The sequence below is a fragment of the Melanotaenia boesemani genome, chromosome 11 (genome assembly GCF_017639745.1).
Source record: "Melanotaenia boesemani isolate fMelBoe1 chromosome 11, fMelBoe1.pri, whole genome shotgun sequence".
NCBI lineage: Eukaryota > Metazoa > Chordata > Actinopteri > Atheriniformes > Melanotaeniidae > Melanotaenia > Melanotaenia boesemani.
In genome coordinates this window covers 5079187-5092424 of record NC_055692.1, presented here as the reverse complement: position 1 = coordinate 5092424, position 13238 = coordinate 5079187, and the positions used below count along the sequence as shown (strand labels likewise).

General features: G+C 37.3%; 1 protein-coding gene across 1 annotated transcript in view; it reads right to left on the bottom strand.

Annotated features, from left to right (window-relative positions):
- Nucleotides 1-13238, bottom strand: part of LOC121648534 (protein unc-13 homolog B-like) — a 181405-nt gene that overhangs the window by 158152 nt on the left and 10015 nt on the right. Inside the window, exon 2 of the mRNA XM_041998727.1 lies at nucleotides 6671-6700. Coding sequence (XP_041854661.1) covers nucleotides 6671-6700 — 30 coding nt within the window. The remainder of the gene's footprint in view (nucleotides 1-6670; nucleotides 6701-13238) is intronic.

The following is a 13238-nucleotide window of genomic DNA, read 5'->3' as shown; positions in this document are numbered from 1 at the left end:
CGCAATAAAACTATGACGGCTACATGAAGTACAAACTAGGATGATTTGAGGATCTGGGAAGACTTGACTGCATGAATGCTGCATTAGAAATACGCACCCATTGGCCACTTTATCAGGTCCACTTGTTCACCTGCTTGTTAACACAAATATCTAACCAGCCAATCACATGGCAGCAACCCAACCATCTAGTCGTGTAGACATGCTGAAGACGACTTGCTGAAGTTCAAACTGAGCATCAGAATGAGGAAGAAAGGAGATTTAAGAGACGTTGAACGTAACATGGTTGTTGGTCTGAGTATTTCAGAAAGTTGATCTACTAGGGTTTTCACACACACACAAACATCTGTAGTGATGCACGTGGTGTGGTGGTTAGCACCGCAGCCTCACAGCAAGAAGGTTGCTGGTTCGGCTGGGAGCCTTTCTGTGTGGAGTTTGCATGTTTTCCCCATGTATGCATGGTTTCCTCCCACCATCCAAAGCAGCAGAAGAAACATGAAAACATGGATCCATCCTGCCTTGGATCAACAGTCAGGTTGCTGGTGTGATAGTGTGGGGGGTATTTTCATTGGTCCGCCAAGCCTACCTGAGTATTGTTGCTGACAATGTCCATCTCTTTATGAGCACAGTGTAGCATCTTCTGATTACTTTTGCACCATGTCACAAAGCTCTAATTATTTCCAACACACCTTACTGAATCTATTACACCCCTAAAAGATGAAAAAAGACTGGCCTGCCAATTTATGCTGTGCTTCATATAATAAGCCTTTCAGTACAATAAATTTTAATTTCATTGAGAAATTGTCTAAAAGCATGCTGTATTTCATTCCAGACACATTGTCGATCACTTTTCATTGTTATATTGAAGCATCGTGAATGCACAAGAACCCCTGAGCATAATAATGCAATACTATTGATATAATGAGACGACCCCGTCTCTGCACAACCTGAACTATTGTGCAGTCCTATTCAGTATGATGAACTCCAGTTAATCAAACTGGCCACAGTTTATGTAACTGTGGCCAGTTACATAAACTAGCCACAGTGGGAGATCATTTTAACTTATTTGGTTTCACTGTAATTCACAATAAGGAAGAGTTACATCTTTAATCCCACTAACTTTATAAAATCATTTCATATTAGTGTATAAATATGACTTAAAGTGGGTTTAAAGATGCTAAACCAGAAAATAAAAAAGTGAGAAGAGGTAAATGAAAAGAGAGCATCCTGTTTATTTATTTTATTTGCATTTGGACGATAAAAAGAATTTAGTTTTATATCTTTTAAATCAACCAGTCTCATCCTCCCTGCTTCTCTTCCTCTCTCCAGCCTTCCCACCTCTCTTCGACACCCATAATAGAGTATTCATTACTGTAGACAGCCCAGTAAATGTCATCTCGCCTGGCCGCGCATGTTCGTGTGTGACCGAATATAACTTATTTATTTTCATAAGTCATCAGCACTTAATTATAAATGATGCCGGCTGCTCCCCAAGAGGCTCCTGGTGCATGCTGGGAAATGGTTCTTCCACCAAGTCACTTGTTTCTCCTGTGTGTTGGTGTTTTCATATCACATTTTCATACCATGTGTTATTTTACTTTTATGTTTTTGCTTTCTGTCATGCCCCACTCACTTGTTATTTAGTCAAATGTTTCTATAATAAATGGAGACGTCTGCAGCCTGTCAATCTTCTTAATTACAGGTCTGGCAAGTGCTTTAATTGGATGATGGATTAACTCTCTCAGGGAGGAAAGAAACATTGTGGAGTGGAAAAAAAAAACTATTGTTGGGTTCATATACAAAGCACACAACCACAAAACAAGTTAAGAAACTGAGGGCTTAAGTTTGGGTTTTCAAACCCAAAATCAAGGACTAGCTTTAATGTTAGCGAGTCATGACCAAAATGACGCAAAGCTTGGGAAGTGGAAAATTTTGTCAAGGCTTTTACCTGCTTATTGGGGAATCAATTAAATCAATACACATTCTTGAATATCGATGCCAAACATCAAGGTTTTCAACCAACCTGGCATCAGCGTCTCCAATCTAAATCAGGATAAATCCTCTAAAGTGACATATATACCAGCCACGTCTCTCTGGGGTCAGTCACCAGTGGGGTTTAAGAAGAGCCCTGGGAGAGCAGCCAGCACCCCCTGGTAATAAATCCATTGCTTCTTATTATTAAAGATAAATCAGACCATGTTTCTAAAACTGGGGCATTAGAGTGGGACAAAATCAACTGACTGACCTGAAACTAATAATCATGTCACATGACAGAATGGCATTATGGGTATATTCTTTCTCACTTACACGGCTACAGCCCTGAGGAAAAGTAGGTTTGATGTTTTAGGTCAAATTAAAAGAAAGTTTAAATTTCCAATTAAGGTTTTTCATTCCCAGCCAGTTTATAATAGGAGAACTGCATATGACCACAGGGTAGGATCTTCTGATGGCTACTTCCAGCAGGATAATGCACCACGTCACAAAGCTCAGATCATCTCCAACTGCTTTCTTGAACATGACAATGAGTTCACTGGACTCCAATGTCCTCCAGTCACTGGATCTCCATCTAACAGAACAGCTTTGGGATGTGGTGAAACAGGAGATTCTCATCATGGATGTGCAGCTGACAAATCTGCAGCAACTTCCAGTCAGTGTATGTTTTGTGTATGCTGGTTCAGAGGTGAGTGTGTACTCCCCTTTAAGAGCCTGAAGCAGTGTAGAAGGACAAGAAGACATCTGCTTTCTGATTGGACAGTTTGATTTGTCCAATCAGATAAAAGTGTAAAGAAGTGGCCAAATCATAGACTGTATATAAAAGATGGACGTCACCCGTAGGTTTCTGAAGAGCAAAAGTCAACTCGTTGGTGGTCCCATCGTCGCCATCTTGGTAGCGTCACACGTGTCGTTAGTCCCAGAAAATCCAAAAATGGGCAAAGAGGTCAAGCTGAGAGGGGGACTATGAAAGTGGGGGTGGATGATTGACAACCATCAAACTCCGAGCTGCCTTTAGCTAAGAGCTAACCAAGCTAACCCGGCACTAACGGTAGCTAACCAGCTAACGGAGGTAGACGGGCCAAAGCTAAGGCAAGCTGTTAGCCAGCTAAAAATCGTGGTTGTGCTGCACTCTCCCTTCTTTCCGTGGATACTGGATACCTGTCAATCAAAAGGACACGCCCCTAATTATGCAGAATTTCAAGATTAAATGACATCCAAATAGATGAGTTAGAAAAGATTCACCCCCCTCACAGTTGTCATGAAGGTAAACTTGACCTATTAATCCTAAAATGGATTTTTGTACCAGGCTTTAAACATGTTTATTTCTGCTGTAAAGTTGGTCTTTTTAACACGGAAGTCTAAGGGGATTTGCTCTGTTTTGGAGCCAGCCCCTAGTGGATGAGGGGTGAACTGCAATTTTTTTGCAATTCCACATAGGCTTCACATTTTACAGGCGGAGGTTGCCGCTTGGTCCAAATATTCACATCTTCAACTTGAGTCTTGCACACATTTTTCTTTTCACATCAGTACAAAGATGTTTGCAAAAGCACTTGAATTTTTCTTTTTTTACAACCCTGAAAAAACGTTTTCTACACATTCACAAACTTAAATTTCTTATGGTGATAAAACTTAATTTACAAATTCCTCTGAAATTTTTTTGCAGACATGTATGTATTGACTTTAGATATTGACTCCATAAAAAAAACACCTACTTCCTGTCTATCTAATATAATCTAAAAACTCACAAACCTACTCCACAAACATGACTGTCATGATCTTTTTATATTTACATTCTTATTTTGTTCTCAAGTCAGTTTTTTAACATTTGCTGTGAAAGTTTTGTTTGTTTTGTTTGACATTGTGTCCATAGATGACTTCCATTAATGGAAAATGCTAAATTCCAGGTAACAAAAAATGTTGGTGGAAACCCCCTCATGACTCAAACCTGTTGACCTTCCACCACGGAGGCTCTCAATGTTTTATGCAAAACAAATGCTTGTTTTTTTACTTTTTAATTCTCCCCTCGGAATGAAAAATACAACGTTTTTAATGGCTTGTTGAATCTATGCCATCAAGAATTAAGGCAGTTCTGAAGGTGAAAGAAGGTCCAACCCGGTAACAGTAGGGTACACTTAGTCAAGTGGCTATTTGAGTTTCCTTTCATATTTCAGTGAAACAAGTTTAAGTGGAGGTTGCTTTAGTCATTCAGAATAAATGAATTAAAAGCAGTCACATCAGCTATGACTCCTCTTGTCCTATTTCTTGTACACTCAGAGGGGCTATTTAAATCTCGTCCTTCTGCTCCTGAATTCTGACGGGCGATCGGAGGCTGGAGGCAACCACTGACAAATTATCCCTGTATCTGGAGTTTTCTCCATCTCTTAAAAACTCTGAGGGATTTGTCTCCATCTTCTCTTTTATGGCAGGATGACACATTGTCATTTCAGGCTAGCAGGTGGCCCTTTGTCTGTGATGATCTATTGATTTTCCTTCTCTCCTCCTCCAGCCTGACTTCTCAATCTCCCACTCATCGCTGTTGTTCTCCCCTCATCATCGCCTGGAGAGACGATGAAGCGATCAACAGCTGCAGCCAGTAAAAATGTTTTTTAAAAAAAGAAAATGGGGGTTCCACTCTTGGCAAAAAGTCTTTTTACTTGGTAGATGACTGAGAAGAAATGCAAGAAACAAAACAAGACACATGCACATAAATAACACATACAAAGATTAATGCATGCATCTAGGGAGTAGCAGAACATTCTGGCCAATGGGAAGCCAAACTGAGGCACAGCAGGACATCAATAACTCATTGAAAGGAAGCTGCTAAAGTTCTCAGGCTTGCATGTAAACAAAAAACAGAAACAGAAAAAGTCACAGATTTGTTGTTATCGGCTTTTTAGTTACTTTATGCTGCTTTAAACTTTGATTCTTAATCACAATTATCATTGTAGGGATGGGCGGATCGATAATCTGGAGGCGATACTTCGATACCTGCCAGTCAAAATATCTGATTCGGTACTTAAATAAATATCGAGATACCACTCTGCTGATGCAAAACGTGCCATTTGTTTTTCCTTCTAAGACTTTTATGCAATAAAATTGTGTGTGAAGCCCAGCCACAGCGTATTCCTTCTGTGTCACATGATTATGGTAGCCTATGAGATGTCAGTATGTCATGATGATGCTGCTACTGTTAGTGATGATGAGGTTTTGCTTTGATATTTAACTGGTAAACTCGGCCTGTAAAATGTGAAGCCTATACAGAAGTGCAAAAAATTGCAGTTCACCCCTCATCCACTAGGGGCTGGTTCCAAAACAGAGCAAATCCCCATAGACTCCCATGTTAAAAAGACCCACTTTACAGCAGAAATAAACATGTTTAAAGCCTGGTACACCAAAACACTTTAGGATTTAGTAACTTTTTACCTTCATGACAACTGTGAGGGGGGTGAATTTTTTTCTAACTCATCCGTTTGGATGTTATTTAATCTTGAAAAATGGTTGTCAATCATCCACCCCCACCTTCACAGTCCCCCTCTCAGCTTGACCTCTTTGCCCATTTTTGGATTTTCGGGGACAACATGCGTGACGCTGCCAAGATGGCGATGGTGGGAACCACCCAATGAGCTTCAATTCAGGTCTTCAGAAACGTAAAGGTGAAGTCACGGAGGCTCCGTCCATCTTTTACAGTCTATGACTACATCCTGGAAACAATGGGTCCCATTCACCAACCATTCTTACAAATAAATTAGTTTTTAAGTCTTGCTTACAAACTTTTCAAAAAGATTGTGGTATTCATGAAACCCTTACATTATATTGAATTTGCTCTTAGCTAAGAACAAACCCTATACACAGTCAGGAGTATTCTTTCGAATTAGAAAACTTAGAATTTGAACATGTTTGAAGAAAGTCAGCTTTTCGGTTATTTGTCAAAGACATGGCGACGACTTAATTATCCTGTTCCCATGTTCCCATTATGATGTCCCACCTTGTTTGAATTCTTGCTTGTGTTGTTCTTACTCTCAAATGTAAGTCGCTTTGGATAAAAGTGTCTGCTAAATTACTGTAGAATAGAATAGAATAGAATAGAATAGAATAGAATAGAATAGAATAGAATGTGCTAGTAATCCATAGGCATGATGAAGTTATGTTCACACTGCAGGTCTCAATGCTCAAATACGATTTTTTTACGGAAATTTGATTGTTAAATACGTCTGTCTGATGTAAAAGTCGGATGAAATGCGACATGACCATTCAGACTCCTTCGACACAGATCGGATTCGTATCCGATTTAGGACCACATATAAATTGCCCTGAGTCGGATTTTAAAAAAGATCAGATCTGTGCCGTTGACACTGTCACTTAAAAAATTGGATATGAGTCACATATGGACACAAAATCAAAATTGAGCTGCAGTGTGAACGTAGCTTTAGTAACTCATGGCCACAGATTACTAATAAGTATGTGTGGGAATCTATGGCTATAACACACATGTAACATGGATCATTTTTATTTGACCTATCTGAATTAAAATGATGTAGCTAGATTTACTAGGTCTGCCTTACTGAACGATCTTGTTTCTTTGCCTAAGAAATCCATAAAATATATTTTCTTCACCAGATGGGCTCCATAATTTACTGCTTCCCATGTTCAGATACGAAAATGAGGAATGAGCTCTTACCTGGAGGCCCGTGAAGCTTGGCTTTCTTCACTGAAAGAGAAAAACAGAAAATAAAGTTTAGCCACAATCTAAAGGATACGTCTCATTTGTGGAGATGTACTGGTTTTCTAAACACATGTTGGTTTTTGCTTCTCTCTTAACTCAAGGACACGTCTCTAGTCAGATTTTTAAAAGCATTTTTTTCCTTAAAACGTGATGCAGTATTTAAACTTTGAAGCTAAATGACATAAAGTGAGGCTATAAGTTAGACTGACTTTCACAGGCTGTTGGTTCAGGAATCGTCATAGTATTCACATAAGATAAAATAAAATTCACTTAATTTTTATTTATAAAGCGCTTTTCATACAAAAAAACCTAACACAAAGTGCTTTACAGTAAAAACATAATTAACAAACATAAAAAAGACAGGAAACATTTTTTACCAGGGCCGTCAAAAATAATACGTTAATGGTGTTAATTAATTTATGTAATTAAATGCGAATGAGAATAAACAGCATTAATGGAGCAACCCATGGACATTGTTTTCGTGGAGAACGTGGGTGTATTAAGACACACCCTTTTCCCGGTGAGAGGGTTCCACAACCGCACTTTTCCCACATTCTTTTTTAAACTTATCCTGCGTTTTGCACCAGCACGTCTGTTCTAGAGGATTTCTGGTCGTTTCCACATTTGTGCAGCAGCTGCCTCTTTGCTCTCCTCTTATGTTGCTCTGTGAATTACTACAGATGTCGCTGATCAGCTAATAGACTTTCTCTTTTGTTGCATTAGTTTATGGATCAGCTGAGAAGGAGGAAACTAGCGGCTCATGGTTCACACAATCACAAATTCACCTCAAAGTATTGTTTTTGGCAGGACCTTCTCTAACAAAGTAGCTGACTAAAGCATGTAGCTGAAGACAGAAAGTAGCTGTGGAAAGGATTTCAGCTATGCAGGGGCGGGTCTAGAAAAGTTCTAATGGGGGCCCAGGCAGGAGCACTGACCAGGGGGGCACAAATTAGACCCTTTTTAGGTCTAGATTTTATGAAATATTTAACTGATTATTACAACTTAAGTGATCATCTAATGTAAAAAAAGTGAAGAAAAACTTCCCAATGATAAAATTTATAAACAGGCGTTTACTTTGGGTGATGCTGCTGTAGGACTTTTATCCCTGCCACACAAACACTCACAGCTCAATCATAAATGGAAAAATCTGGTTTATCCAGGTCATCAGTTTTATCAGTTTCTTCATGTTGGCTGTTTAACTTAGTTGCCATATCTGCTGTTTTTTTTATATTTTTATAATTAATAAAAAAAAAAAAAGTTTTAATTCAGAATTATGATCTAGTACATGGCATGATGTTTTACAACAGCATATAGAAGTACATTATATGCTGGATTTACTGACCATTGTACATTTATGTTTACCCAAGACAAGATCAGTTAACAGTAAATATTTGTAGCATTGGCTCTTTCTGTTGATACAATACAGTAAAAATGGGCAAATTTCAGGTATAGTTGGTGATTAATCATGATTAATTCATTTTAAAGCTGTGATTAATCTGATTACAATTTTTTTATCATTTGACAGCCGTAATTTTTACCCATCAAATTCCCCAAAAATCAAGAACCCACAGATCACACATATACACAAAATACAACACACGCATACACATGATCACACACTGACACACATGTACATGAAATTATGTTTCTAGAAGCGCCGCCCGACCATCACTAACTGCATCGGTAAGAATAAAAACATCACACATTAAATATAGTAAATACAATAAACTAAACATAAAAAAAAATAAAACAGGATTAAAAAACAATTATAATCCAAAAATAATTAAAGCTTTACTAAAAATAAAGTCTTAAGCTGCCTCTTAAAGATATCAACACTCCCAGCTGCCCTCAGGTCTTCTGGAAGGCTGATTTCTTTCTTTCTGCTCTTCATCAGTACACAAGCAGCTGAGTTTTATATTAGCTGTAATGTATTTATAGTCTTTTTAGGAAGACCAGAAAGAAGAGCGTTACATGAATCTATTCTACAGGTGATAAAAGCCTGGATCAGTATCTCTGCATTAGCCTGAGAGAGGAACTGTCGCACTCTGGAAATATTTCTGAGATGAAACAACCCTAACTTCGTTATATTTTTAATGTGCGATATAAAATTAACTAGAAGCAATCAGAGTTTGCAGACCTCCACCAAGCCATTGTATTTTTTTCTCTTTTTTTAGCCAATGGTTGTGGCTATTTTTATTTAGTTAAAAGCTCTAATGGCAAAATTATTTCCTCATAGTAAAGAATTCTTTAAAAAAAATTCTGGATCCAGGCGGTGATCCAGATCACCCCCTAAATCTAATCACTTGTTCCTTATTCCATTTCTGAGATTTCCTGGAAATTTCATCAAAATTAATCCTCAACTTTTTAAGTTATGTTGCTAACAGACAGACGAACACCTGACCTTCGGCTTGGTGGAGATAATGATCACTTTTACTAGTAAAACCAAAACACAAAATTGTTTAAAAGTTTCTCATTAATACACATTAAATTTAATGAGACCTCATTAAATCACTATTTTTAATGAAGAGAATTAAATATTTTAACATCATCTTTCTTTAATGGCTTTCTTTAGAAACCATTACAGTACAGCTTTTATATTACTACATACTACACGACTGTCTACCCTGGTGTGTTCACTAGGAAAAATAAAAAAAACTGTAAATAGATGGAGGACAAAATATTCTGGGAAACAGAACAAGGAAATAAGATGTGAAAAATGAACAAAGTTAGATAAAAATGTACTTTTTCCAGTTAAACACTGAAGCTAATTCTAATAAAAATTAAACAGAGATGGGAAATTATATAAAATAGTTCATCACGTTGTACGGCTGCATTTCTAGTGACACATTTTAAACAAACTTTTCAAGTAAAGTGTTTATTAACATGTTGGATATTCCTAAATCCACACTCACTTTAATCCTGTCCTGTAAACTTGGCAATAACTTTACAATTTTAACAGAAATCTGTGTAAATAACCAAGTCATTCTCTTGACGGTGCCCATTTAAAATCTAGTTAAATTGCACAGTTTGAAGTGGATTCATTTTGAGTACTAAAAATGCAGCAGTAAGGTCTCACATGGAAGGCTGCGGATACCAACAGGTGTTAGACTTTGGGCTAGAAAGTCACTCAGATTGATCTAATGCAATTAACCGCCTTGAAAATGCAGGACAGTCATGTGACTATGCATCAGTGCAAAGGTTTATTACCCTTTTAAAGGTAATTTTGTTATTTTAATCTAATTTAAATGCATAATCTCACAAAGGTAGATCAATGTGCTTATTCAATCACTGATAAGCCAGACGGGTTGAGAGAAAAAGGGCTCATGGTGTTAAGAGGTCACTTGTTTCAGGCTGTCAGCACAGCTTGCCTGGTGTGCCGCTCATGTAGACTCGGCCGAGGCTCACAGGAGACCCGGTGGCCTCGTTGGTCCAGTTCCAACTGGGTCTCACAACACGCGTGTGAATTACCTGACTCTGAAATAGCCTCACACTGATGCTGCAGAGCCAGACACAGGAGGTACATCCACTTTCCATCAAAGATTATTATTATTATTATCTTGTGTTTCTTTCATCAGAAATATGTATTTTGCCTTTAAAATCCGAATTTTAGCATAATTTTGCATCTAGAGTTGAGCCATTTAAAATTTCACATTAGCATACAGACATCCTTTCATGTCTATTTTGTGCACCAAAAAACTCCCATAATGTTGTTTTTCCTCCTTTTTTCCTGGAAATTTTCAATAACGTGGGAAATGGTGATTGTTAAAGGCACAGAATAAACACAAGGCTTACTCAACTTTATTCACACAGACACAGTCGTACAACACAATGCTGATTAAAGACAGATTAATCAACTACATACAATTGTGTATATATGTGTATGTATATATATATATATATGTTTTCTTTTTCTCTCTCTCTCTCTACCATTTTAGTAATTCTGTGCATGCATGTGTTCATAACGTGTTTTTATAATGTTTTATTATTTACGAGGTAGCCTTGTAAGATCTGGCCAGGGACTACGGGTGAAAATTAGCCTTTTGGCTAACCCTGGCATATTTACACTGATTTGTGTCTTTGTTTCTTAATATGTGCTGCCCCTGTTAAATAAAAAGGAAAAAAAAAAGAGTTTAAAAAAAAGTTTGGTTTTCTTACTTTCATAAAGAAACCCTTAAAGATCTTTTAATGATAATAATAATAATAATTAATGAAAACTCTTGGTTTGCTGATGAACTCTGACCTCACTCAGAGCTTTGCATTATACGCCAGTAGGATTGGAGTATGAGTAGAGACTACAATAGGTAAATAATGATTTTTTTTAAAAAAAGCTAATAAATAAATGTGATCATGCATTAAATATATGCATGGTGTATGAACAGATTTTGGCTTTAAAAGGTGGCTTTAAGATGGGGGCACATTATGATAATATGTGCTTCAGGAAAGTCAAGTCAAAATTTTAAATGAGGCCTCTTATTGGTCTAATATGAATAAAAATTAAGCAACTCCATCCATTTCCTTTCACTTATCTGAGGTTGCATAGCGATGCCAACAGGTTCAGGAGAGAGACCAGATAGTAATTTAACTTTCCTTTTAGAAAACATTATAAACAACCTGAAAAATTATACATATATATATATATATATATGTGTGTGTGTATATATTTATTTATTTATAAACTCTGACTGGTACAGCATCCTCATTATAGCTGATGAAGCCTCAATCCATCAGTTTAACATCTTAAGATACGTAAACCTGCTTATTCCAACCTCAGTTTTTTCCTGAAACAGATTTTGGAAGACACTGAGGTGAAATACTGTTTAGTGGAAGCAGTCCGTTAACACTCGAATCCAAAGAGGAAGGTCTGTAACACCACGTTACACCACACAGATTAAAACTGCACCGACTGTAACTGGCATGAGTCAGTGGCAAACCGATCAAAAACCCGAAATTCAGAACTCAGTGAGTCTGATAATCATGTCTGCACAATGAATTAGCGCTGCATAGGGCTGAATGTGTAAAAACAAGCGACAGAGGCGGTTTAAAATGAGCTCATGCTAAACAGAGAGCTTTCTAATGCCAGGATCAGTGGATCCACGAGCTGCATTAATACCTGATGCTATTTCAGGCTTCTGACTATTTACCATAGATTTACTATAATTATTAGGCTATTTGATTGACCCCAAGGTATCAATTATTTCTTTTTGTCAAGGAGAGAGAAAGGTCAGATTTTTAGCAGCATCACTGTTTTTATAAACGTCTTTCTTTTAATCTCCTGCTAAAATATTTTATAAAGCCCTGGAGAGGTTATCTCTTTAACAGAAACATAAGACACTATGATTTTTTTTTTTTTTTTCAGATTTAGAACAAATTTAACAAATAAAACCACAATGTTTAGACAAGTAAATGACAGATTACAGTAAATGTGAATTTTAAATGTTGAACTCTTAAGCAGCTGAGACAATTCTTGAAAATCATTCAACTCAACATTTAACGTTTTTTCTCCCGCTTGCCAGTAGTGTTATTTATTGCCTTCCAAGATTAACAGAAACTGAAGAGGAAGAAAAAAGAAGAGAAGGCTCAGAGCATTTTGTTTTAAACTGGTTATAAAATACACTTTTTACAAGCGTGGCAAAATGTGAGACATTTAATTTCACACCTGAGGGATGCCAGCCGTCCAGTCTCACACCCCGCAACATATTTTAAGCTTCCAGTTGGTCACTGTGATCAGTCATTTTCAAGAAATGCATAAGAATGAAAAGCCAAAACTACATGAACTCCGCCTCCTCTCAGAAGTCCCTTTAAGATTTCTGTAGGAATAATCTTAAAAGTTGACATTTTTGCAGTCAAGCAAAAGTATAATTTAATTAAATTTAATTAAATTTAAAACCACTGATTGAGAAGGTGAAAAAACATCTGGTTTGATGAGTCTTCATTTCAGCTTCACATAGGGTCAGAATTAGATGAAAACTACATGAAAGCATGTTGTTTTAGGTGTGGGGGATATCTTCTTGGCCCACTTTGGGCCCCTTAGTACCAGCGTGACCTGGTTTAACCAGCACAGCCTACTTAAGTATTGTTGCTGACCATGTCCATCCCTTTATGACCACAGTGGAGCATCTTCTGATGCTACTTCCAGCAGGATAATGCACCATGTCACAAAGCTCAGATCATGTGGTGGAACAGGAGATTCTTATCATGGATGTGCAGAAGACAAATCTGCAGCAACTGTGTGATGCTATCATGTCAATATGGAGCAAAACCTCCATATTAATGAGAAATGTTTCCAACATCTTGTTGAATCTATCAAACCAAGAACTAAGGCCAAGGTGGACCTAATAAAGTGGCCGGTGAGGGATTTATTTAAACATTGCAGCTGTGACTTATTGTTTTTTATTGACTTCGTAGTTATGTGACAGCTGTAGCAGATCTCGGTACGACTAAAACTTCCAGATTGTGATATCAAAGTCAAAGAGAAATTTATTTTCTATTTATGAAAAATGTTTGAGTGTGAAGCATTTTAATT